The sequence below is a fragment of the Dendropsophus ebraccatus genome, chromosome 5, assembly GCF_027789765.1.
Source record: "Dendropsophus ebraccatus isolate aDenEbr1 chromosome 5, aDenEbr1.pat, whole genome shotgun sequence".
In the NCBI taxonomy this organism is placed as follows: Eukaryota; Metazoa; Chordata; class Amphibia; order Anura; family Hylidae; genus Dendropsophus; species Dendropsophus ebraccatus.
The window spans coordinates 46,516,677-46,544,221 of NC_091458.1; the positions used below are offsets into that span (position 1 = coordinate 46,516,677).

A 27,545-nucleotide genomic window follows, 5' to 3' on the forward strand; every position below is an offset into this window, starting at 1 on the left:
TAATACACAAGTGTATATACCAGGGATGGGGAACCTTTGGCCTTCCAGCTGTTGCAAAACTACAATTTCCTTCCAAGCATGATGGGAATTGTAGTTATGCAACAGCTGGAGGGCCGAAGATTACCCATCCCTGGTATATACATCCTAGCACTTGCAGGTTGACGATTCCGTAGTGTGAACGGCCCTTAAACTGTCACTGTCATTTTGCAAAACTTTTGACATAAAGATACAAGCGACATGTCCTATGTTTTCATCGGTTCGGGTCTGAGTGTTCAGATCCGTACTGTTTGAGAGAACAATCGGGGAGAGGACCATGCTGCCCTGCGTCCTCTTCCCACTCTGTGTCCACATAATCAGTCAGGCTCCATAATAAGCCAGAGTGATCATGTGACACAGAGCCGGGGGAGGACCGCGTTTAACGTGGTCTCCCGATTGGTATGGGTCTGACCACTCAGACCTGGACTGATCAAAACCTTTGACATGTCCCTATGACATAATACAAATAGTGCAACGTCAACCTGCAGGTTGCTGCTACACTTTTTTTTTTTTTTTTAGCCACATGTGGTGTACAACCTACGGTGTGAACAGAGGCATAGAGGTGCTGCCAATTTGTTTGTTTTTTTCTGTTGAATGTGGGGGGGTGGCTACCTGCTGTTGGCTTGCACTCCACTCATGTCCCAAGGGTGCTATAAATAAAGATTTGGCCCCCTATCTGCCCATTGTAGGCTTATTTACCCAGGAGAGGTTATTGCTAGTGTGGGAATGCTGGAGTAGGACCATGTCCCTGAAAACACCTTAATGGTGCGTTCACACCTACAGGATCTGCAGCTGATTTTCTGCAGCAGATTTCATTTAAATAACTGAACACAGCATCAAATCTGCTGCTGATCTGCTGCAGATCCTGTAGGTGTGAACGCACCCTAAAGGGGTTATCCAGCGCTACAAAAACATGGCCACTTTTCCCTCTCTCTTGTCTCCAGGTCAGGTGTGGTTTGCAATTAAGCTCCATTTACTTCAATAAAACCGAGTTCCAAACCCCATCCAAACTGGAGACAACAGAGGGGAAAAAAAAGTGGCCATGGTTTTTGTAGCGCTGGATAACACCTTTAACTTGATGACATGGTACACTCTGTTTGATCAAATGGTTTGCTAAGATCCTCATTTTTTGATATCTACAGAGCAGGTGTTTATGTACGCCGAGGGAAGTATGTACGGTAAGCACTTGCACCTTCAGTTTGCTGTTGAACTTCTGCTGCCAATTAGTTTTTTTTCTGAAATCTGATGTATGACATGTCACAAGTTTTGCGAAATGACGTGACACTTTAAATGCAAGGTCAGGCAAACCCACTAATTCCAGCTGGACAGGATGAATGTCTTTTGTGTATGGAGGATTGCTAAGAGCTGTATTACACGGCCTGATCACAGCAGTAAGCGCTTACAGAGCCTACTAAATAGCTCAATGATTGTACATTATCCTAAGGGTGGTATTACACGGGCCGATGGGGGCCCGATAATACCTGTAAACAAGCAGCGATCTGCTAGATCGTCACTCGTTTACTGGGCCTATTATGGTGCGTTTACACAAGCAGATTTATCTGACAGATTTTGGAAGCCAAAGCCAGGAATGGATTTGAAAAGAGGAGAAAGCTCAGGCTTTCCTTTATGACCTGTTCCCTGTTTATGGTCCATTCCTGGCTTTGGCTTCAAAAATCTGTCAGATAAATCTGCCTGTGTAAACGCACCATTACATTGCCCGATAATCGTTAAACAAGGGCTGCAGGGACATAGTTACCGATGTCCTTGCAGCCCTTGCTTAACTATATACAATACCTATCCACGTTTCAGGGCTGCTGCTGCCGTCTTCTTCTCCACGGGTCCCGCGCGCTCTAACTTCAGAGTGGCCTGTCAGCTGACAGGCCGCTCAGCCAATTACAGGCCGGGACCGCTGCGGAAAGATTATCTAACAGATTATCAGCCAAAGCCAGGAGTGGATTTGAAAAGAGGAGAAATCTCAGGCTTTCCTTTATGACCTGTTCTCTGTTTATAGTCTGTTCCTGGGTTTGGCTTCAAATCTTTGGCAGATAATCTTGAGTAAATGGACCCTTAGCGATGTCTGTGCAGTCCTTGCTTATATAGAAAGTAATAAAGCATATACCCTAGTGTTCTCCTGTCTGTTCCCCGCTTGCCACTGAAGCTTCTTAACCCGTCTGTGCAGTGACAGGCCAGTGGGATTTCTTGCTCACTTCTCTTCTCCACTCAAAGAATTGACATGTCATGGCTGGTGACTATGCTGAAAAAGAGTACTCCTGCGAAAATATTTTTCTTTCAGATCAATGTGATTCAGAAAGTTATATAGATTTGTGATTTACTTCTATTAAAATAATCTCAAGTCTTCCAGTACTTATCAGCTGCTGTATGTCCTGCAGTAAGTGGTGTATTCTTTTCAGTCTGACACAGTGCTCTCTGCTGACATCTCTGTCCCAGACAATAACTGTCCAGAGCAGGAGAGGTTTTCTATGGGGTTTTGCTGCTGCTCTGGACAGAGGTGGCAGAAGAGAGCACTGTGTCAGACTAAAAATAATATACCACTTCCTGCAGGACATACAGCAGCTGATAAGTACTGGAAGACTAGATTTTTCAATAAAAGTAAACCACAAATCTATATAACTTTCTGAAACCAGCTGATTTGAACGGAAAAGATTTTCGCTGGATAACCTCTTTAAGACTGTCCTGGCATACTGGGAGTTGTAGTTTTGTTACAGCTAGGAAACCACATCCCAGATTATGTAGCTGACTAATGGTGGTTTTACACGGAGCGATAATTCGCCCGATCGCACGTTTAATGATTTTGAATGAACAATTTTTTTTTTTTATAACGATCGGCGTTTAGACGGAACGATACATCGTACGGAATATTCGTTTTGCGATCGCTTAAAGGGGTAGTCCACCCAAAAAAAATTTCTTTCAAATCAACTGCTACCATGAAGTGCCAGAGATTTGTAATTTACTTCTATTAAAAAATCCCAAGCCTTCCAGTACTTATCAGCTGCTGTATGCCCAACAGGAAGTTGTATTATTTCCAGTCTGAAGAGCAGGAGAGGTTTTCTATGGGGATTTGCTCCTGCTTTGGACAGTTCCTGACATGGACAGAGGAGGCAACAGAGAGCACTGGGTCAGACAGGAAAGAAAACACCACTTCCTGCTGGACACACAGCAGCTGATAAGTACTGGAAGACTTAAGTTTTTTTAATAGAAGTGAATTACAAATCTCTGGCACTTTATGGCACCAGTTGATTTGAAGGAAAAACATTTTTGGTGGACTACCCCTTTAAGCCTATCTCACACATAGGGGAAATCATTGAAAGACTGTTTACACTGAACGATCTGCGAATTTTTTGCGAACGACGACTTGAGAACTTGTTGAAAGATCAAAATAAACGATTTTTCGCTCGTCGCTTGATCGTTCGCTGCGTTTACATGCACGATTATCGTTACAATTCGATCGTTATTGTGCAAATTCGAACGATACATCGTTCCGTGTAAATCCACTATAAGCTGAAGACTGGCAAGGCATGATGGGAGTAGTAGGCAACAACTGTATAATGCAGAACACTGCTTGTTTTTTCTTTATCATTCATACGCTGCCTCTAAACAGGCGCCCGCAAAAAGTACAGCTGGTCTCTTCCACACGCATGCGCTTATCAGCTACGGTAGCACCTCCGGACCAAATGTTTACAGAAAGCGTTAGCCGCCCATGATTATTTAAAAGTTGAGGGTATAGATAATTGTGAGGCGCACGTATGTACAGATCACAGGGGCTTTCTCCTATACAGTTCTATCCGACGTACAAGGAAGCCTCCCCGAACAAGCCCGCCAGTGTTCCCCGGCACCCCGCCTCCTCTGCAGCCGCTACCTCCCACTCAGACTCGTCTAATTCATTCTATTGCACTGCCGACCCCACCCAGTTTGTGCACGTGACGAGATGCCCCGCCCCTCCAAACATCGCTGCGTGTAACGGGGCAGTGGTATGCGGTAGGCAGGGAGCCGTGTACAGTGTCAGCAGCTGCTCCTCACCATGCCCGATGCCCAGAGCGCCCCAGCCGCCCCTGCCCCCGAACCGACCCCTGCCCCAGGCTCCGACGTGGTGGCCATCCTGTGGGCTGTGGGGCAGAGGCTGCTGCTCTTACTGCCCGTCTACCTGTGCGGCTACCTGGGGCTGAGTGTGGTGTTTGTGGTGCTGGGGCTGGTGGGCTTCCTGTGCTGGAAGAGTACACGGAGCAACAAATGGGAGAGCTTCAAGCTGGCGTGCGAGTCCCTGGAGAGCGAGGAGCGCATCACGGCGCACAGCATCTTCAAGAGCAAGAACGAGCTGCCCTCCTGGGTGAGTGCTGTGTGCCCACTGCTGTGCCCCTGTGTACTGTGTGCCCCTGTGTACTGTGTGCCCACTGCTGTGCCCCTGTGTACTGTGTGCCCACTGCTGTGCCCCTGTGTACTGTGTGCCCACTGCTGTGCCCCTGTGTACCGTGTGCCCACTTCTGTGCCCCTGTGTACTGTGTGCCCACTGCTGTGCCCACTTCTGTGCCCCTGTGTACCGTGTGCCCACTTCTGTGCCCCTGTGTACTGTGTGCCCACTGCTGTGCCCACTTCTGTGCCCCTGTGTACCGTGTGCCCACTTCTGTGCCCCTGTGTACCGTGTGCCCCTGTGTACTGTGTGCCCACTGCTGTGCCCACTTCTGTGCCCCTGTGTACTGTGTGCCCGCTGCTGTGCCCCTGTGTACTGTGTGCCCACTGCTGTGCCCCTGTGTACTGTGTGCCCACTGCTGTGCCCCTGTGTACTGTGTGCCCACTGCTGTGCCCCTGTGTACTGTGTGCCCACTGCTGTGCCCCTGTGTACTGTGTGCCCACTGCTGTGCCCCTGTGTACTGTGTGCCCACTGCTGTGCCCCGGTGTACTGTGTGCCCACTGCTGTGCCCCTGTCTACTGTGTGCCCACTGCTGTGCCCCTGTCTACTGTGTGCCCACTTCTGTGTACTGTGTGCCCCTGTGTACTGTGCCCCTGTGTACCCACTACTGTGCCCCTGTGTACTGTGTGCCCACTGCTGTGCCCCTGTGTACCCGCTGCTGTGCCCCTATGTGCCCGCTGCTGTGCCTGCTTGTGTGCCCGCTACTGTGCCTGCTTGTGTGCCCGCTACTGTGCCTGCTTGTGTGCCCGCTACTGTGCCCCTGTGTACTGTGTGCCCGCCGCTGTGCCCCTGTGTACTGTGTGGCCACCGCTGTGCCCCTGTGTACTGTGTGGCCACCGCTGTGCCCCTGGTCAGACTGTGTGGCCACCGCTGTGCCCCTGGTCAGACTGTGTGGCCACCGCTGTGCCCCTGGTCAGACTGTGTGGCCACCGCTGTGCCCCTGGTCAGACTGTGTGGCCACCGCTGTGCCCCTGGTCAGACTGTGTGGCCACCGCTGTGCCCCTGGTCAGACTGTGTGGCCACCGCTGTGCCCCTGGTCAGACTGTGTGGCCACCGCTGTGCCCCTGGTCAGACTGTGTGGCCACCGCTGTGCCCCTGGTCAGACTGTGTGGCCACCGCTGTGCCCCTGGTCAGACTGTGTGGCCACCGCTGTGCCCCTGGTCAGACTGTGTGGCCACCGCTGTGCCCCTGGTCAGACTGTGTGGCCACCGCTGTGCCCCTGGTCAGACTGTGTGGCCACCGCTGTGCCCCTGGTCAGACTGTGTGGCCACCGCTGTGCCCCTGGTCAGACTGTGTGGCCACCGCTGTGCCCCTGGTCAGACTGTGTGGCCACCGCTGTGCCCCTGGTCAGACTGTGTGGCCACCGCTGTGCCCCTGGTCAGACTGTGTGGCCACCGCTGTGCCCCTGGTCAGACTGTGTGGCCACCGCTGTGCCCCTGGTCAGACTGTGTGGCCACCGCTGTGCCCCTGGTCAGACTGTGTGGCCACCGCTGTGCCCCTGGTCAGACTGTGTGGCCACCGCTGTGCCCCTGGTCAGACTGTGTGGCCACCGCTGTGCCCCTGGTCAGACTGTGTGGCCACCGCTGTGCCCCTGGTCAGACTGTGTGGCCACCGCTGTGCCCCTGGTCAGACTGTGTGGCCACCGCTGTGCCCCTGGTCAGACTGTGTGGCCACCGCTGTGCCCCTGGTCAGACTGTGTGGCCACCGCTGTGCCCCTGGTCAGACTGTGTGGCCACCGCTGTGCCCCTGGTCAGACTGTGTGGCCACCGCTGTGCCCCTGGTCAGACTGTGTGGCCACCGCTGTGCCCCTGGTCAGACTGTGTGGCCACCGCTGTGCCCCTGGTCAGACTGTGTGGCCACCGCTGTGCCCCTGGTCAGACTGTGTGGCCACCGCTGTGCCCCTGGTCAGACTGTGTGGCCACCGCTGTGCCCCTGGTCAGACTGTGTGGCCACCGCTGTGCCCCTGGTCAGACTGTGTGGCCACCGCTGTGCCCCTGGTCAGACTGTGTGGCCACCGCTGTGCCCCTGGTCAGACTGTGTGGCCACCGCTGTGCCCCTGGTCAGACTGTGTGGCCACCGCTGTGCCCCTGGTCAGACTGTGTGGCCACCGCTGTGCCCCTGGTCGGACTGTGTGGCCACCGCTGTGCCCCTGGTCGGACTGTGTGGCCACCGCTGTGCCCCTGGTCGGACTGTGTGGCCACCGCTGTGCCCCTGGTCGGACTGTGTGGCCACCGCTGTGCCCCTGGTCGGACTGTGTGGCCACCGCTGTGCCCCTGGTCGGACTGTGTGGCCACCGCTGTGCCCCTGGTCGGACTGTGTGGCCACCGCTGTGCCCCTGGTCGGACTGTGTGGCCACCGCTGTGCCCCTGGTCGGACTGTGTGGCCACCGCTGTGCCCCTGGTCGGACTGTGTGGCCACCGCTGTGCCCCTGGTCGGACTGTGTGGCCACCGCTGTGCCCCTGGTCGGACTGTGTGGCCACCGCTGTGCCCCTGGTCGGACTGTGTGGCCACCGCTGTGCCCCTGGTCGGACTGTGTGGCCACCGCTGTGCCCCTGGTCGGACTGTGTGGCCACCGCTGTGCCCCTGGTCGGACTGTGTGGCCACCGCTGTGCCCCTGGTCGGACTGTGTGGCCACCGCTGTGCCCCTGGTCGGACTGTGTGGCCACCGCTGTGCCCCTGGTCGGACTGTGTGGCCACCGCTGTGCCCCTGGTCGGACTGTGTGGCCACCGCTGTGCCCCTGGTCGGACTGTGTGGCCACCGCTGTGCCCCTGGTCGGACTGTGTGGCCACCGCTGTGCCCCTGGTCGGACTGTGTGGCCACCGCTGTGCCCCTGGTCGGACTGTGTGGCCACCGCTGTGCCCCTGGTCGGACTGTGTGGCCACCGCTGTGCCCCTGGTCGGACTGTGTGGCCACCGCTGTGCCCCTGGTCGGACTGTGTGGCCACCGCTGTGCCCCTGGTCGGACTGTGTGGCCACCGCTGTGCCCCTGGTCGGACTGTGTGGCCACCGCTGTGCCCCTGGTCGGACTGTGTGGCCACCGCTGTGCCCCTGGTCGGACTGTGTGGCCACCGCTGTGCCCCTGGTCGGACTGTGTGGCCACCGCTGTGCCCCTGGTCGGACTGTGTGGCCACCGCTGTGCCCCTGGTCGGACTGTGTGGCCACCGCTGTGCCCCTGGTCGGACTGTGTGGCCACCGCTGTGCCCCTGGTCGGACTGTGTGGCCACCGCTGTGCCCCTGGTCGGACTGTGTGGCCACCGCTGTGCCCCTGGTCGGACTGTGTGGCCTCCGCTGTGCCCCTGGTCAGACTGTGTGGCCTCCGCTGTGCCCCTGGTCAGACTGTGTGGCCTCCGCTGTGCCCCTGGTCAGACTGTATGGCCTCCGCTGTGCCCCTGGTCAGACTGTGTGGCCTCCGCTGTGCCCCTGGTCAGACTGTGTGGCCTCCGCTGTGCCCCTGGTCAGACTGTGTGGCCTCCGCTGTGCCCCTGGTCAGACTGTGTGGCCTCCGCTGTGCCCCTGGTCAGACTGTGTGGCCTCCGCTGTGCCCCTGGTCAGACTGTGTGGCCTCCGCTGTGCCCCTGGTCAGACTGTGTGGCCTCCGCTGTGCCCCTGGTCAGACTGTGTGGCCTCCGCTGTGCCCCTGGTCAGACTGTGTGGCCTCTGCTGTGCCCCTGGTCAGACTGTGTGGCCTCTGCTGTGCCCCTGGTCAGACTGTGTGGCCTCTGCTGTGCCCCTGGTCAGACTGTGTGGCCTCTGCTGTGCCCCTGGTCAGACTGTGTGGCCTCTGCTGTGCCCCTGGTCAGACTGTGTGGCCTCCGCTGTGCCCCTGGTCAGACTGTGTGGCCTCCGCTGTGCCCCTGGTCAGACTGTGTGGCCTCCGCTGTGCCCCTGGTCAGACTGTGTGGCCTCCGCTGTGCCCCTGGTCAGACTGTGTGGCCTCCGCTGTGCCCCTGGTCAGACTGTGTGGCCTCCGCTGTGCCCCTGGTCAGACTGTGTGGCCTCCGCTGTGCCCCTGGTCAGACTGTGTGGCCTCCGCTGTGCCCCTGGTCAGACTGTGTGGCCTCCGCTGTGCCCCTGGTCAGACTGTGTGGCCTCCGCTGTGCCCCCGGTCAGACTGTGTGGCCTCCGCTGTGCCCCCGGTCAGACTGTGTGGGCGCCGCTGTGCCCCCGGTCAGACTGTGGGGCCGCCGCTGTGCCCGTGGTCAGGCTGTGTGCCCCATTGTGCCCACTGCTATGCCTCTGTTCAGACTAAGTGCTCACTACTGTGCCCCTGTGTACTGTGTGGCCACCACTGTGCCCCTAGTCAGACCAGGGCTGTGAACTGAGTGCCCATTCGGACAGGGCAGTAATATGTCACAAAGTTCTTGTCTTCAGTGTTTGGTGGAATAGTATGGAGTTTCTTTATTCTTTTCTCTACCTGTCGCTCTCCAGTTGTTGTGACACTACAACTCCCAGCTGTCAGGCCATGCTGGGAGTTGTAGTTTTACACCCGCTGCAGAGCCACATACTAGGGCACACCGGTCTAAAGGAATCTTAGACTGAATAAATGTCAGGAAATCCAACATCAGTGGCTGCCAGTCTGTCCCAGCCCAGGTGCGGAGATAGTGATGATGGTGGAAATAACTCTATAGTGAATGAGAAGAGGACGCACAAGTCCTCCAGCCTCTGCAGTGTTCACCGGTGCAGAATGTGTCGTGTGATTGGCCGGAATGACGCCCATGAGGGTGTATGTGGTTGGCATATTTATATTTGGGGCAGATGTAGCCATGTGTGTCACTTACATGATGTGAATGGCCCCTCTGGGTTGGGGAGGGGAGGGGGGGGGGTAGCACCTACTTTTCACTTCTGCTTCTCTGTGTGGTGTCTCCTGTCACCTACATGGCCGAAATAAGCTGGATGTGTATTGCACATAAAAGCTGAAGGTTGCTATCGATCATCAGTCTCTTCTGACATTAGAACGGCACTTTAACCTTTTACTGAAGGCTGAGCGAGGGTCAGGGACGCATGTCCTCTCTGGAGCTTAGGGAGGTCTCACATCAGCTGCATTTTACAATGGGTAGAAGCCATTTGTAAAATCAATGCGGGCGAGTCATTGTATCTGACCATTACAGGGAATGTGTCAGCACTATATCCTGCTGACGGGACATATAACAAATGATCCCTGTCTCTTCGCTTTATAAATGTATAGTAGAGCTCATGCCATGCAGCAAGCCAGGGAGTAAAGCACACAGCTGCACGCTTCTCCTGCCTCTATCTGCAGCACAGGCAGCCCTCCAGCTGCTGCAAAACTACAATTCCCATAATACCTGGGGAGCTAAAGCTTTGGCTGACCGGGCATGATTGGAATTGTAGTTTTACAACAGCTGGAAGGCCCTGAGTTTGACAACCCTGATCTAAAGATTGGTGAGATCTCCGACTTCTGACATGTCTCTGCAACAAGTCAAAAATGTATTCAAAACAAGTAATACCTTCCTGATCTTCCACTGCTTCCTGGGCCCCCTGCATTCTCTGTCCTCTCCAGCCGCCCCCATCTACTTGGACACATGACTGATCTGCCCATTCAGAATGGGAACAAGGTAGGGAGCAGTTAAGTGAGTATAAGGCTCCCTTCATACTTCAGGAAAATCTATCCAGACTTCTTATCAAGAAAACCAATAGATCTTCTTACCCATGGGGTTCTATGGGGCATGGACACCCTTCAGGATTTTTCCTAGAGGGTGTCCATGCCAGAAAATTGGCCAGCAAATATGTCCTACAATTGTCCAGAATTCCAGCACAGATGCCCCATAGGACCCTATTTGCAGCAGTTTGTGTTTGTTTGTTTTTTCCCTTCGTTTTTATGTTCTTATGGTTTAATTGTCCGGAAAAACTAATGGCTTCCTGAAGCCTCCTGAAAGCCTTCCTGATCATTGGTTCCTGACCGTAAAAATGGCCACGGAGGTGTGGAGGGGGCCTAAGGGTATGTTAATACTACACAATAGAACGGTATACCACCCAGCCCTACTCTCTGGTATGCAGAGGTATGTTTTTATTTGCCTCCTGTCTGTGATCCCAGAACATAGAAAAATGCATTTGTCACATAGTAAGAAGAGTCAAAGAGGCGTTCCCAAGCTGTAACACTTCCTTAATCCTCCTCTGATACGTGATCCTGCTTAGGACTCTGCTTCCAGGTGTCAGTCAAGCAGGGAGGAGGGAGAGAAGAGACATTCCTGCTTTCAGCAATACAGAAGCTTGGAAAAGTTTCTGACTCCTTGTACCAGAGAATAAAAGCATTTCCCTACATAATGGAAGCACAGATAGATAAAAGAAAGGTACCATGTGTCTCCTTGTTCTAACAGCATCTAACAGTGTCAGACGTTTAGAACATGAATTACAGCTGACAGATTCCCTTTTAAGCCTGGGCAAAACCTTTAATGTGAACGCAGTGATTGTGTAGCGCAGGCCTTATCCACCTTCATAGGGTGGTCATTAGCATGCATCATCAGAGTTTGCCTGTCCTTTTCTTGGGCTCTAAGTTCACGTTCTATACGCACCAAGAAGTTTCTTGTCACTTTTGGCAGTAAATCTTCCATATCCGTTCTTTTTTCAGCATACAGATGACCATAGGTTTCTATTGGAGATAAGTGAACTTCAGATTGTGCAAACCCGAACTATCAGCATTTGACTCCTGGTGGCTGGAGAAGATGGATGCAGCCCTAGGACTGCCTGAAAAACATAGATACAGCAAATGCCGATAAGTTCGCTCATCTCTAGTTTTTATGTTGATACAAGTTCAGTTCAGAAGAACCATATGGGGTCTGGTATTGCAGCCCTAATAGACGTATAACTATTTGAATGTAGGAATGATCACTTCTTTTATATTGTTGATAGTTATGTGTTACTATCCCTATCTATATCGCGGCGGTGTGGATTCCTGGATCTCCTGACAATCGATCAACCTGTTAGACTACTTATTCATATGGCGCAGATACAAGAATTCATACAGGAAGAGAGAAAGTATACCTGACATCCATCCAGAGAGCTACCAAACCCTAAAGCCTCAGCTAAGGCTCAGTGTTTTTTTTCTCAATGAGAGCAAGACTGACAAAAATCGGATCAGATGAGATTAGCCAGGGTGAAAATACTCTGATACCGGCTGATGCTCCTTCATCTGGTTGGGGGGCGCTGAACCCAGACCGTTACGGAATGGGCTGTCCTCATATGTGCACCATGTCCTATTGTGGACGTTATGTTGTGCATTTACTTGGGTGTCAGTAACGCTGAAGGCGGATGTTATAACAAATGTTTTTTTTTTTCCTCATTTCCAGTATAGGACAGTAGTGCATGTAGAGACATTACAGACGCTGCAGGCGGGGAGAGCTCCGATACTGAAGGAATGTCAAGGGCTTTTTGGAGCCACAAAAAACTGAGTCTTACACATTTTTAGCTCTATCTTGTGACCTGCTCCATTACTGAGCTCCATATATGTTTCTAGTTGATACATTAGATCAGGGGTAGGGAACCTTGGCTCTCCAGCTGTTGCGCACTACAACTACCATCATGCCTGGACAGCCAAAGCTTTAACTTTAACTGTTCATGCATAATGGGAGTTGTAGTTTTGCAACAGCTGGAGAGCCAGGGTTCCCTACCCCCCTGCATTAGAATGTATGTATATAACATGTAATGTGGGTGTGTGGTTTACAGGAGTCGCCCTGCCTGGGTTGAGGGTTGGCACAAGCAGACATAAAAAGCTGCCCAGAGTGGCTCAGTACGTGGGCAGGGACGGCAGATCTTGGCCAGAACCAGGCACTGGAATGCTTTGCCCTTTCGCACACCAGGCCCCCTTTAGCCATTACGAGTTGCTTGTGTTTCCAGGAGATAAGAAGAAGAGAATGAGAAGTGAGACGGTAGGAGGGAGCCTGTAGACACACAATGGTCTCAGCTTAGGGCCCATATACATGTTGTAGTCATCATTATGATAAATGCCCAGTTCCTTCCCCAGATATCCACTATAATCAATTCTCTGTTCCATTACACTCTAAGGCTGCGTTCACACTACGTATATTTCAGTCAGTATTGCAACCAAAACCAGGAGTGGATTAAAAACACAGAAAGGATCTGTTCACACAATGGTGAAATTGAGTGGATGGCCGCCATTTAATGGCAAATATTTGCTGTTATTTTAGAACAACGGCTGTTATATTGAAATAATGGCAGTTATTTACTGTTATATGGCGGCCATCCACTCAATTTCAACATTGTGTGAACAGATCCTTTCTGTGTTTTTAATCCACTCCTGGTTTTGGTTGCAATACTGACTGAAATATATGTAGTGTGAACACAGCCTACGGCTGGGTTCACACTACGTATATTTCAGTCAGTATTGTGTTCCTCATATTGCAACCAAAACCAGGAGTGGATTGAAAACTCTGTTCACATAATGGTGAAATTGAGTGGATGGCCGTCATTTAATGGCAAATATTTGCTGTTATTTTAAAACAACGGCTGTTGTATTGAAATAATAGCAAATATTTACCATTATATGGTGGCCATCCACTCAATTTCAACTTTGTGTGAACAGATCCTTCCTGTGTTTCAATCCACTCCTGGTTAAGGTTGCAGGACCACAATACTGACTGAGATATACATAGTGTGAACCCAGCCTAAAAGAGCAGAATACATCCTTCCACTGGCCATGCCTTATCCAGTTTCCCACAGTCTGGTGTCACGGTACGTTACTTTTATGATTTCCATGGTTGTGTTTACTAGAGGAGGAATTTTACTTGCCAAAATGTACAAACTATGCATGCCATCCATTTAAAGATCAGAGATCCCCCCCCTCACACACATACACGTAAGTGTGTATGCAAACTTCTTAAGTCTATATATTTATTGTAATAACATAATAGTGTTATATCCTGTCCTTTATTGTAGGGTTGTATAACAATGGTTCTGTCATCCTGTGTTGGAGGAGAATCAGGAGACCTCTCTAGAGATGCTTGAGATGGACCTGAGCGTGTTCAAGCTGGGCTCTTCTTTACTCCATGCACATTAGACGGCGGGTCATGCTGAGATCTGTAGGTTTGGCTGATGTTTCTTTAGGGGCCCATATACTTGTACTGCTGGGTTTATGCCGCTGGGACCATTTAGGCTTCATTCACACATCAGTACATTTTTGCAGCAATTACATGCAAATTTTTCAGGCCTTAGTCTTACTTTGTTACTGTTGTGTTTTTTTCTTTTGCATTATTATACCAGAAGTTGTTATTATAGCAGGAGTTATATAGCAGTATATCTCCATGTTGCACTGTGGCAGTATATACTGTGCCTCACATGTGATTCATTTATAGATTGGATATCTTTGTTTCAGGTCTTGTGATCTGTAATTGACACATTAGCAGTCATTGAGCCTTTATATTACTTATTTTACGTTATTTCTTATCTTATCATTGACCTTCTACCTTTTATTGTTTTCTCATTGTTCACTATGTCTTGGTGTTTTCTGATAGTTCTGTGTACAGTGGATGAAATACGTGACTCTTTAGTTAATTTGTCATCTTTTTGGGTTATAGAGCTCTTAAAGTGATAATGAATTCTGACTATAGTTGCAGTATGGATGGCATAAAGAGTTTCTACATACAATAAATGTATAGAAGTGTGAGCTCTGAGGACAATGTCTATTTTGTAATTACTATGTATGCAGTTGACAGTCTTTTATGTAGTAGTAGATATGGAGCGTGGCTGCAGTCCTTCTATCTTGTGTGGATTTGTGTCTGTAGAAGCTTTTCTCTCTTCCATGGACATTTATGGACTTCTGTTACTGCTGGCAAATTCTCAGATATTTCCCCCCATCTTCTGAGTCACATTCCTGTCATACATGAAGAGCTGAGGGAAAGCAAACACTGCGGCCTTCATCTCACTTACAAGACAACTTCATTATTCTGTATAGACCTGGAAGAATTCTCTGTATAACTCTTACAACTAGAAATAGCACATTTTACCTCACAGATGTCAAACTCAGGCCCTGCAGCTGTTGCCAAACTACAATTCCCATCATGCCTGGACACCCAAAGCTTTAGCAGTCCAGGCATGATGGGAATTCTAGTTTGGCAACAGCTGGAGGGCCTGAGTTTGACACCTTTGTACATATAAATATAACCATGGCTGCATCTTTCTTTGCACTATGCACTTACAGCAGGCCATGAGAATAAGTGCTGACCATTGAGGAAGCAGGAAAACATTCTGGGGCTTTAAGAGTTAAATTACTCATTTCTCTTCTCACCTTCACGACGGCACCATAGGAGGATGGGTTGTACCCTAGGGACAGGAAAAAGCACGAGAGTTTAAAAGCCCCTCCCCTTCCTCCCAACACCAGTGCTTTTTCCTGTCCCACTAGGGCAGGCACGAGAGGGAGGGGATCCGCATGAAGCAGGAAGGGATCCCCTCGAAATTACCTTTTATTCCTTAATTTTTTTTTTTTTTTTCTCTGTTTTTACCGGCGGGGTCGATCGGGGCCTCTGGGCTTCCTTCCTCCCCAAGCCAAACTAAGTGGAGCGGCTCCGGCGTTCCGTGGAACCTCGCGCCGACTCCAGGACAAGCCGCGCGATCTCCTCAGATTGTGGGTAAGTTGGCGGCTATCAAGGGCTCTGCTCACCGCGTGCATGGCCGCGGTCGCAGCGCCAGACGGAATGACGCACTTCCGGGCGACGCACTTCCGGTTGACGTCGGAACGCCGGAAGTGACGTCAGACGCCGCGCGTCCCGGAAACCCACGCCGAGGACCCGCGCGCGTCATTCAAAAGCTCGGCAAGCGGTGGATCGGATCGTCTCTGTTCAACGATGGATCCCTCCACGTCTGACAAGACTGCTACTGCGGTAACAGAGACTAAGGACCCTACTCCTACTACCAAAAAAGAAAAACCGTGTCATACTCTATAAAAAATAACATTGCGGCGACTTGCGTGGCCAGGGCTCTGCATGTTTGGATAGAGCAGTTGGAGAGCCATTTAAATAGCAAATGTTCTAGACAAAAAATAATAGACTCACTACCCCTATTAAAAGATGCTACGGCCTTCCTGGCAGATTCCACAGCAGAATCTATTCGATTCGCCGCCAAGGATGGTGCCCTCACAAATGCCGCTAGACGAGCTCTCTGGCTAAAAAATTGGACGGGGGATAACACCGCAAAATCAAACTTATGCGGTATTCCATTCGAAGGAGAGTACGTATTCGGCGCACCTCTCGATAAAATTATCGAGAAGACGGCGGATAAAAAGAAGGCCCTACCCGAAGAAAAAATACCAGTAAAGAAACAACAATATAAGCGCCCAAAATTTCAAGAGAATTATAGAGGCAAAGGGAAGACGGGCCGATGGAGCTATTCAAAAGGAGGCAAGGGGAGAAATATTTTTTTCAACCCCAAAGCCTCCCAGGACAAACAGTGACGTTTGTCCTGTAGGGGGAAGACTGCAGGACTTTTCAAGAGCGTGGGCCTCTATTACCGAGAACAACTGGGTAATAGACATCATCAGGAAGGGATACCAGATAGAATTCACTCATCCCCCTCCAAGAAGGTTCACCATATCCAAGCAGTCTACAATTCCCCTACAATCAGAGCTGGAGAAGAGTGTAAAAAAGTTACATCTTATGAAAGTCATCTCTCCAGTACCATTAAAAGAAAGAAGAGCGGGTCATTATTCGAATCTCTTTCTTGTAAAAAAACCAAATGGATCCTTCCGACTAATTATAAATTTGAAGCCCCTAAACAAATTTGTAAAATACACCAAGTTCAAGATGGAATCCATAAAGTCTACCACCCCTCTAATAGCTCCAGACGCATGGATGACCTCCATAGATCTCCAGGACGCGTATTACCACGTCCCAATTCACCCTCAGTCTCAGGAATTTCTGAGGTTTGCAATCCAGATCAACAAAAAGATATACCACTACCAGTTCAGGGCTCTCCCGTTCGGGATCTCGTCGGCTCCACGTATATTCACCAACGTGATGTCGGAAGTGGTTTCCTCCCTACACTTACAGGGAGTAAATATAGTGGCATACTTGGACGACCTTCTGATAATTGCAGATTCTCAGGAAAAGGTCCGTCAGGATCTACAAACGACTCACAACCTACTATCCAGACTGGGTTGGATTGTCAACGAGTCCAAATCAGACTTAATACCATCTCCCAGGAAAGTATTTTTGGGGATTCTTCTGGACTCCAACCTACAGATGTCCTTTCTCCCGGAAGAAAAAATTATAAAACTTCTAACAAAGATAAGGAAATTCAAAAATGCCCCTCTATCCTCGGTGAGAGAAGCCATGTCAGTGCTAGGGTCAATGACATCATGCATACCGGCAGTGCCATGGTGCCAAGCCCATTCACGAATCCTACAGGCGCAGATCCTAAAAGTATGGAACAAAGAGCCATCCGGACTGGACAAAAAGATAAAAATTTCGCCACAGGTAAAAAAATCACTACACTGGTGGCTAAATCGAGAAAACTTAGAGAAGGGGATACAGTGGAATCCTCATCCCAAGACAATTCTAAAAACCGATGCAAGCCAGATAGGTTGGGGATCCCAATTGGGGACCCATTTCTTCCAGGGACTCTGGAAACCAGAAGAAAGGAAGGACTCCTCGAACCTCAGGGAGTTAAAAGCAGTACAAAACTCCCTTCTGGCAGCTCAGAACATCCTAGACGGGGTACACGTTCACATACTCTCAGACAATATGACGACGGTAGCACACTTAAGGCACCAGGGGAGTGCAAAACACAATCACCTGTGGTTAACCTCCCAACAGATTTTTTCCTGGGCAGAGTCACATCTGCTGTCCCTATCGGCAACTCACCTAAAGGGGACAGAAAACACCGAAGCGGATTTTCTCAGCCGGAACCAAATACATCCAGGAGAGTGGTGTCTAAAAGATCAAGTGTTCCATCAACTAGTGGATCGTTGGGGCCTTCCCGAGATCGACCTATTTGCTACAAGGAAAAACAGGAAAGTAAAAAACTTTTACTCCCTGAATCCAAAGGACCATCCTACGGCAATAGACGCTCTAACCCAGACCTGGGAAGCAAAACTAGCGTACGCATTCCCTCCAATACCACTAATACCAAAGGTTCTACAGAAGGTCAGGGAACAAAAGTCCAAAGTCATTCTTATTGTTCCCTATTGGCCAAAAAGGAGCTGGTTCGGTCTTCTAAAGAACCTGACGCGGGAGGACCCAGTAATTCTCCCACAACAAATAGACCTTCTATTCCAGGGCCCAATTTTCCATCCAGATCCGACAAAACTACACCTCTCAGCATGGATCCTGAGCGGGAAATGTTAAAAAGTCAAGGACTTTCAGAAAGTGTAATATCAACACTAATGCAAAGTAGGAAAAAGGTAACAACTTCCATCTACCTAAAGGTTTGGAAAGTTTTTTCTTCCTGGTGCGGAAGTCCTCCACCTTTCCCGGCAGAACCTAATATATCTCAGATATTAGACTTCTTACAGGCGGGACTATCAAAAGGTCTCAAACCAGCTACCTTAAAAGTTCAGATCTCTGCCCTATCAGCCGTCTACGACACTAATCTAGCAGATCATCGATGGATAAAAAGATTCATCAGGGCAGCATCTAGGATTAATCCCAGAACTCAGATTTCCCATCCGACATGGGATCTAAATGTGGTCCTAGAGGGTCTGACAAAATCTACTTTTGAGCCCATTTCAGAAATCAACAGTAGATTACTTTCCTACAAAACAGTTTTCCTGGTAGCCATCTGCTCCGCAAGAAGGGTGAGTGAGATTCAGGCCCTCACGCTCCGTAGACCTTACTGTACTATATCTGATGACCGTATAGTACTACAAACAGACCCCTCCTTTCTTCCTAAAGTAGTGACTGAATTTCATAAATCCCAAGATATTGTCCTGCCTTCCTTTTGTCCAGAACCAAAAAATGATCTGGAAAAGAAATTCCATACCCTGGATGTGAGAAGAGCAGTTCTCCAGTACATTGAAGCTACAAGACCATGGAGAATAGACCAGAATTTATTTATACAGTTTCAGGGCAAGAATAAAGGCAGGAAAGTATCAAAGAGTACCATCGCCAGATGGATAAGGAATGCCATAGCAGAAGCTTACAAAGCTCAAAACCTTCCATCTCCAATCAATATCAAGGCACACTCTACAAGAGCAGTCTCCACTACTTGGGCAGAGAGAGCATCTGCCTCATTAGAACAAATATGCAGGGCAGCGACTTGGTCGTCTCCCCATACGTTTATAAAACATTACAGACTACTATTGCAGTCAAATGAAGACCTGACCTTTGGCAGAAAAGTTCTTCAGGCTGTGGTCCCTCCCTAAGATTAATGGTTGGTATTACTCCTATGGTGCCGTCGTGAAGGTGAGAAGAGAAAATAGGATTAGTCCTTACCGGTAAGCCGGTTTCTTCGAACCTTCACGACGGCACCAGTATCCCTCCCTAGTATTGTATTAAATATGATACTCACGTGGTGCTAAATGACTGTTATAAGGCACTGGTGTTGGGAGGAAGGGGAGGGGCTTTTAAACTCTCGTGCTTTTTCCTGTCCCTAGGGTACAACCCATCCTCCTATGGTGCCGTCGTGAAGGTTCGAAGAAACCGGCTTACCGGTAAGGACTAATCCTATTTTTTCCTGTTTGCTTTTGTGATTCATTTTTCAGAGATTGCAGCAGCGTCTTATCCACAAGTAAACCTGATTCTTATCAGATATATCCTTTTTTTTTCTTAGTTTTTTTTTTATTTAAATTGATTTCATATAAGCTCACAATTGTTTTGTGTTTGTCCTGATAACTGGTCTATACCTTGTTTATGATCACTGTGATTTAAGGTTGTTCATTTAATTCTTTTTTTTTTTCTCTAAAAAATTAGTTTTGTAATTCACTTCCATTTTAAAATCTCAAGTCTTCTAGTACTTATCAGCTGCTGTATGTCCTGCAGGTAGTGGTGTATTATTTCTAGTCTGGAGAGTAGAAGAGGTTTTTTTTTTTATAGGGATATGCTACTGCTCTGGACATTTCCAGGCATGGTCAAAGGTGGCAGCAGACAGTACTAGGTCAGATTAGAGATAATAGACACGGGCGGGGAAGTAGTCATCTGGGCGGCTCCCCGCCCGTGTCTAGTCATCGCTCTCTGCCTGTCAGCGCGCTCCGCAGGATGATTGACAGGCAGAGAGGCCAGTAACTGACCTCTCTGCCTGTCAGCCATCCCTTTCAAGCGTGCTGACAGGCAGAGAGCGGTGACAAGACAAGGGCAGGGAGCCGCCCAGATGACTACTTCCCCGCCCGTGTCTGTAACGCGCCCGGAGAATAAAACTTTTTTTTTTCCCCTCCGGTATAAAGCTCCTGCTGCAGCCGCAGCTGGTACGTGCCGCGGCTGCTGCAGGAGCTTTATACAGCGCTCCTGGGAACCATATCAGCCCAATTGGGCTGATTGGTTCCCTTTAAGAGGGCATTCACATGTACCTGATCCGCAATGGATTTTACGCTACAAATTTACAGCGTAATCCACTGCGGATCCATTGCCTTGTATTTTCTATGAGAATACATACTCGCAGCAGGATTACCCCCCTCGCCGGCTGGAGCATACTGTACCTGCTTCACGCTCAGGCTTGCTTTGGGGGTTCCCAGCTGGACGTCCCGCTCAGCCAACTGGTGCAGTACCCCGCCGCAGCCACTGATTGTCTGTTCTTTTAACAACTTTAGATTAAGTTGGCTGACCATCTCGTGTTTGGGAGCCTCCTGGCAATGACATTTGTCAGGACAGAGAAGAATTGGGGCATGTTGGATTTGTTCCCTGGCATTGGCTTTGTGTCGTTCTCCTATTAGCTTCAAAATTCGAACAAATTAAAGTATACCAGCTGCTCAACCAATCAGGTGCAGCACTCTCTTTAAAAAAGGTGAGCGAGGTGAGGTTGCACGATTTCTCCATTTTTATTGCTGCATTCAGTAATGCTGTCTGCTGTGGAAGCCAACCCGAGCCTCATGGAACCCCAATGTTCTGAGTTTGTGAAACAATACTATACAATGGTCAGTACAGCCAAGGCCCATCACCAGCTTAGGCTTCTAGTAGAGGATCCGATATCTTTCACTGTAGCTATAGCTGTCTGCTGAATGGTTGTCTGCTGCAATAGTATTCCCATCACAAAGTACTGAAACCCCAATGGAAACCATACAGACCCGATTAGTCAGGATCTGTTTGTAGACTGATCTGCCCAGGCTCCATTATGAAGGGGGAGCAGAGCCTACTAGATACAAAGTCTGGCTCTGAAGGATAAGATAGATACAGACATCATCTATTTTAGTGAATTAAGCACACAGCTATAATTGTAAGTAATACTGCATCCGTGGCCACAATCTCAGGGGACTCCAGGAATAGCACTTTCATCCTTTTTCCCCATTATGACTCTTTCCTTTCCAGAAGCTTTCTGTCAATCACCATGATACATGAGGATCCTTAAAGGGAACCTGTCCCTAATTTATCATCAGACTAACTGAACATGTATATAGGTAAAGAACACACTGAGAAACGACTATTCCAACAACTGCATCTGTATGTTGCAGATGTGCATAGCCTGATATCAGGATCAGCTTGTTCTAGCCTCGCAGCAGGTATACAGGCCTGATGAAAAATAATGTCTTACAGTGTCCCCTCCCTGATGGCTGCTTTCATTTTCTATCTGTATAATAATATCCCAGGGCACACGATACTCCTCTTGTCTGTACAAGTTTTTCTACCTAACACCCTGATCTGCTGCCGGCACCGTCCTCCTATGTGCGGTATATACATCTGCTTGTAACATATGTGGAATTCCTCATTCTCCACGGACTATATGGGATAAAATTACCCCCGTGCTGGAGTTTGTTGTCTAGTTTTCCATAGAAACCATTTTTCCACCCTTGTCACACTTTTATTTTTAAAGCTTGATGTTTCAAGACAGAACAAACAGAAGAACGGATGAACCGTGAGAGCGGTCAAGAAAGTCATACTTCAGTTCGAGGAGACAAGATGACCGGAAACTTCTGAACTTTTAGAACACAGCTACTTCTAATAACCAGACTGTATTCACATCTGTGTGTAGGCCAGGGACATCTTTAGCTTTGGCTGTCCGGGCATGATGGGGATTGTAGTTTTGCAACAGCTGGAGGGCCAAAAGTTCCCCATCGCTGGTGTAGGTCATTGATCATTTTAGATTCTATAATAGGTGTATTCTGCCTGGTGCAATGTTACTGGCGTCATATTCCAACCTGCAAGTCTCCATTCTATTGTTATAAAACTACATCTCCCAGCATGTGGTTGTCAGGTGAAAAAACTCCTCTTTGCCAAGTGCATGAAGTGAACCAGTTTTGTTTAATATTAACTTCCATCTGTTGCGGCAGCACATGGTTGCATCTCGCATGGGTTGGGTCACCACCAAGATCACATAGAAACTTCCCAGCTGATCATGTAACTAGTATATAGAAAGTGCTATCATTCGGTTTAGAGGTGATCTGCCTCAGTCAGTGATTTGCTGGGTGAGCTTTTTCTAGGCATCGAGACACAGGCAAGAATTTCCAGGCAGTGGAAGGTGAGTATCAGTATTATTGCTCCCTCACCTCCACTTTGAGCTCTTTTAAATGTACACAATATTTGATAATCACTAGACAGGGCCGGATGACGCTGGGAGGGTTGGGCAGTGCTCCCGGACGAAGATTATGCCATCTAAGAGTGAGGGACCGGCACTGAGGAGGAAGGTAAGAGACAGACCTTCCTCCTCAGCGTCCCTGGCGCTATAGGGGGCTATCGGCATCAGTTAGATTTGTCTAACCTGCTGATAGTTCCCCTTTAATACTGCAGATTTATGATTGCTGTCTTTAACTTAGCTTCACTTGTTCGTGTCACAATAAAAACGTAGTATTCTACATATAGGATATATATATCCGTGTATATTTACAAGTTAAGTAGATGGATAAAATTCATATATTTAGGTGAACAAATGGATTAGTATACCAACAACCTCCGTGTCAGCGGCTTACAAGTCAGGAGGGGACGTGATGTCATCAGAATGTCTCCTATTACAGCCTCAGGCTATTGGCCTATAATCTAAAACCATCACAATCACAAGGTCACCTTTAAGAGGAACCTGTCTTATTGAAAATGCAGAAATATGTAGAAGACGGCACTTCCGTGGCGGTGGTGCTCGAGGTGAGAAAAATGTTCAGATATTAGGAAGAGCCCGGCACTCACCAAGTAGATTATGCTTCTTTATTGTAGTGTAGCAAACATATGGTACAAGGACGCGTTTCGGCCAAGCATGGCCTTCATCAGCTTAGGGGTGTACCCTAAAAATGCAGTCTAATCTGCAGACATTATGGTACATAGCAGGATGAGCGGCGGACAGGAGATAGAACTGACAGCTGGACGATCTTTCGTCCATGAAGGTGTATGAGGAGTCCTGTTTATATAGACAGCTATCCCTTAAAGCACACCCATACAGGGAAGGTGGCCAGTCACAGATTAGGACCATAGGTTTTTAGCATGACTGGTTACCTTTGCTTTGTAGAGAAAGCTTGTGTAGCTCCAGCCTTTTCGTGTTTGACCAGTTTAGGGACTTATAAGTTGTGGTTGTTTCACTCCAGGCGGCTTTTTAACGGCTCATTTTCATTGTTGACATAAGAGACACTGGATTTCTGTAATCCCCCAGCTGTCAGGGCATGCTGGGAGTTGTAGTTTTAGCAGGTTGAAGGAAATGACTGTGGACAATGTAAAAGTGACCCCAAACATGGCATATGTTTGTGGTCTACATCACTGGGAAGACTTGAGTGCAAAGGTTGATGTACATTTGCATTATACATTATAGCATTTACTATATTAAATTTGTATACACCTGGTAGTGGCCTATGAATAATTCATATGGACGATCCTAACTGCATTTGCTAAGTAAATAATTCCTCTCCTATATGCAGACACTGCTGTATGCATGCTTTGCTGCATGAAGTAGCTGCAGTGCAGCAGATGCCTTATATATGGTTACATTTACTTTTATACATTTATAGATATCCTTCTTTTTAGGATTACGGCTTGGCGTTAACTAATTTTAGGATGATCTGATTGCTCGGAGCTATGATATATAATAAATCACCTTGTAGCTGAGATCATTTAGAAGCATCCTGAAGATCGGACTCTCCCTTATCTCAGAAAGAGAAATTGGACCCTTTCGTCACATGGCATCTGCCCTCAGCAAAAATCACTCTGTGCCAAAGAGCTTTGCATTGGCAGGTTTTCAATTTTAGCAAACAATGCAATAGTATGCCACATTCTGTTCAATCCAAATAAGCTGCAGTGTTGACCCAGGGAGTAACCTATTTTTAATGTAGAACATAAATGATGAAGGCAGTAGAAAAAATATGGGGTGATCAGTGCTTAAAGGGGTATTCCAGCATTTGTACGAGAAACTCATAAGAAAGCTGAATAATGATAATCCTACATCCAAAACATGTATCGCTACACTACACGTCTGCTTCCTATGTGCTCCTTCTAAAAACAGCAAAAGTAGGGGGGACTAATAGTGCTCCATATAGGTAACATACTTTATTTTCCATCATGCATTGCTAACAGGAGGCTGTTTTTGCTCTTTATACCCCTGATTGCTGAAAAGCATATTGTTTTGTGTTGTATATAATAAGTGTATACTGTGATATATGGCGAGCAATGTACCTTTATGTTTTGCACAATGGAGTCTGTTACAGACAGCAGTAAGCGTCTTCCCATCTGCTTCTCTTTTCTGTATTTCACCTGGATGAGAGAACAATGCTCTGACGCTGGCAGCATGAAGGGCTTGTGGCCGGCCCTGATTCGTTCATCCACAGGGCTGTTTCCATGATTAATCTAGCAGCGTTATTTATTGGGTCATCTCAGCCTCACCATCTGCCAGAACAGCAGCCAGATGTAAGAGAAAGAAATAGACCTGTCCCTGACTCATCCTGTACAGTTCTTCTTTCCATACAGATGGCTGTGACTGTGCACTTTTCTGAAAGGAAGCTTCTTCAAAATTGGGAATTGCATAATATATATATATATATAAAATGTCTTTTTTTTACATTTCTGCATTTACCAGACCCCGCCCGACACCCCCCCCCCCCCCCCCCCTCCCAATGGAGCCCTGAATACTTAAAGAGTCACTGTCGTATTTTTTTTTTTTGCAGAAATCAATAGTCCAGGCGATTTTAAGAAACTTTGTAATTGGGTTTATTAGCCAAATCTGCCATTATCTGCATGTAAAAAGCCTTTTCCCAGGTCCCCCCCTCCTTCCTCTTTTTCATCCACTCTGAAAAATCTGAAAATTGTGACTTGTTGCAGGAGACGTCCCCTGTCTGCTCTAGGGAGAGGGGAGGGGGGAGGAGGAAGGAGGGAGTTAGCCGGCAGCAGAAAGCAGATAACAGAGGATTACAGGCACGGAGCTGGGTGACAGCTGTAATCCGAGCTCAGACAGGTCACTGGTGATGGTCAGTAGAGATATCCCGTGAGGGATTTGTAGATTAACTCTTTGTTGTCCTGTTTTGGTCTTTTCTTTAGCTCTCTCCATAGGAGAACAATGAAGACAGGGGGGAGAGCTTCAAACTGCTTTTTCATGATAAAAATGCATTTTTCGGATAATAAACCCAATTACAAAGTTTCTTAAAATCGCCTGGACTATTGATTTCTGCAAAAAAAAAATTCACGACAGTGACACTTTAATCCTTTCAGGAAGTCCCTCTCCTGGTCCCGGTCCCAGGGCGGAGAAATAGCTGTGCGTGCGTATGCTATATGCAAATCACTACAGAGGAGTCCGACGTCCATAGAAAATTTTGGGAGCAGCTGGGGGGTCGGGCGGGCTCTGCCCCAGCAGCCAGGGTGACAGGTTTCCTTTAACCTTTAACTTTCTATTGTAACTTTATTAAGAAAATGTATACTTATTTACATTGCATTAGGCGAGTTTTCAGCAAGGAATTGAAGAGGAAAGTTTTCTGCTTGAAATTCCTCACCTATTCAGCTCTGGCAGAAGAACTTGGCCAAAGTGGCAGATCTCCTGGACTTTATCCAGTATGACCAGGAGCTTGTTCGTTCGTTAGACGGAATCCGCCCGTGCATAGAATGGAGTCTATGACACAGGCGGAGAAGCGTGCGCCCCCTCCTGCTGCAGTCCGCGAGCGGGCACTTTCATTCTTTGGACGGACAACGAAATCCGCCCATGCATAGAATGGAATCTATGACACGGGTGAATATGCGCGCCCGCTGCAGTCTGCGAGCGGCGGAGTCCGCAACGGATTTTACGTTGCTTTTTCAAAGTGTGCACATACCCTAACATGGATACAGTCATAGGCTGCATCCATCTTTAGCCATCAGGAGTCAAATGCAGAGAGTTCTGCTTTGGATGATCCCAAACTCACTGTAATATCAGGTAGACATTGGGGAGAATTCATCATTAATGGTTTCATTGCAGTCATCATGGGTTTTCCGCATCACAAGACATGATAAAGTACAGAGAGAAATAACAGCTGCTGGTAAAATCTTTCTATGTGGCCTATTATTCCCACAGTCCCATCCTATCGGCCTTTAACAGATATTCTGTGTATTTCCCCTTTACACAACAATTCTTATGATAGTGATAATGTGACACACTTAGCCTTGCCAAGTAATGTGTAAGCAGATCTTATGCCCCGGTTACAAAAATCAACATTTTATTTTTTTTGTTTTAGGGTTTTTGCCTTAAAAAATATTATAGATATTGCTATGTTAAAGGGAATTTGTCACTAAGGTCTATTCCGCCTTAAAGTTTCACTGTCTCTTTTATTTATTTATTTTTTTTGCAGAAATCAAGTACAGGCGATTTTAACAAAAAACTTTGTAATTGGGTTTATTAGGCAAATATGCCATTATCTGCATTCAAAAAGACTTTTCCCAGGTCCCCCCCTTCCGCCTCTCTCATTCACTGCTCATTATCAGGAAATCTCGACTAGTTTACATCAGTCGAGCCTTGTGTAACCTATGGAGGGGGAGGAGGGAAATTAGTAGCCAGCAGAGAACAAAGGATTACACAGTAGGACCTGTGTGAAAGCCAGTATTCAGAGGTCAGAGAGGTCAGTGCTGACTTCAAAGGAAATAGCCTGGTGATGTAGCTGTAAATTAACTCTTTGTTGTCCTGTTTTGGTGCCTCATCTCCCTCCACCCCTCCCCTCTCCATAGAGAACAATGAAGACAGGGGGGAAAGCTTCAAACTGCTTTTTTATGATAATGCATTTTTCGGCTAATAAACCCAATTACAAAGTTTCTTAAAATCGCCTGTACAGTAAACTAGTGACAGAAATGCTGAACAGATCAGTGTATTACTTACATAATTCTGTTCAGTTGTTCTCCTAGTATGCAGGAGAATAGGATTCTTGCCACACCCCTCCCCACCCTCCAGCTGCTGATTGACAGTTGCTGCCTATACACAGCATGGATAGATAACTGTCAATCAGCAGCTGGTGGGCGGAGTTTTCGGCTCATGAATATTGAGGACTACTGGGCTTATGCACATAATAGAGAGGACTACTTATTGTCCATGTTATTCAGCAGGATATCTCAGGATGAGCTGCATAGAAAAATGTAAGTGATACATCATTCTGTTTAGCTTCTCTGTCACTAGTTTATGCTAGCCTTAGGTAGGACACCATAAACCCACTGACAGAGTCTCTTTAAAGGGTGTCAATTGTTGGCCTTATCTCCAGATCATCAGTATTAGAGCAGCACCCACCAATAGGGCATCACTGCATTGAATTCCCCTGGGGGTCTGGCTGTCAGACCCCCCACTGATTTGATATTAATGGCCTATTCAGAGGACAGGTAATTTTAAAGCGTTGGATAACCCCTTTAACCTTTCTGGGCTTTATAAGATAAGAGATACTGATCCTCATGCTCTCCTGGTTCTTCTTCTTCCCAGGCATGATGGGAGTCTATCTGGTTTGGACAACCACCTTTCACATGGCGGCTCACACTGGTATGGGATGTCATCGGGACAAAGTCCTATCTATTAGCTCATTGTGTATATGGACAGATGAAGAGGGGCCTGTTATGTATGAGCA

The 27,545-nt window shown here is 48.1% G+C and overlaps 1 protein-coding gene across 1 annotated transcript in view; it reads left to right on the forward strand.

The window, feature by feature from the left end:
• The first annotated feature begins 3,961 nt into the window (after nucleotides 1-3,961).
• Nucleotides 3,962-27,545, forward strand: part of ESYT1 (extended synaptotagmin 1) — a 64,475-nt gene continuing 40,891 nt past the window's right edge. The window contains exon 1 of the mRNA XM_069970056.1: nucleotides 3,962-4,381. Coding sequence (XP_069826157.1) covers nucleotides 4,076-4,381 — 306 coding nt within the window. The 5' untranslated portion in view covers nucleotides 3,962-4,075. The remainder of the gene's footprint in view (nucleotides 4,382-27,545) is intronic.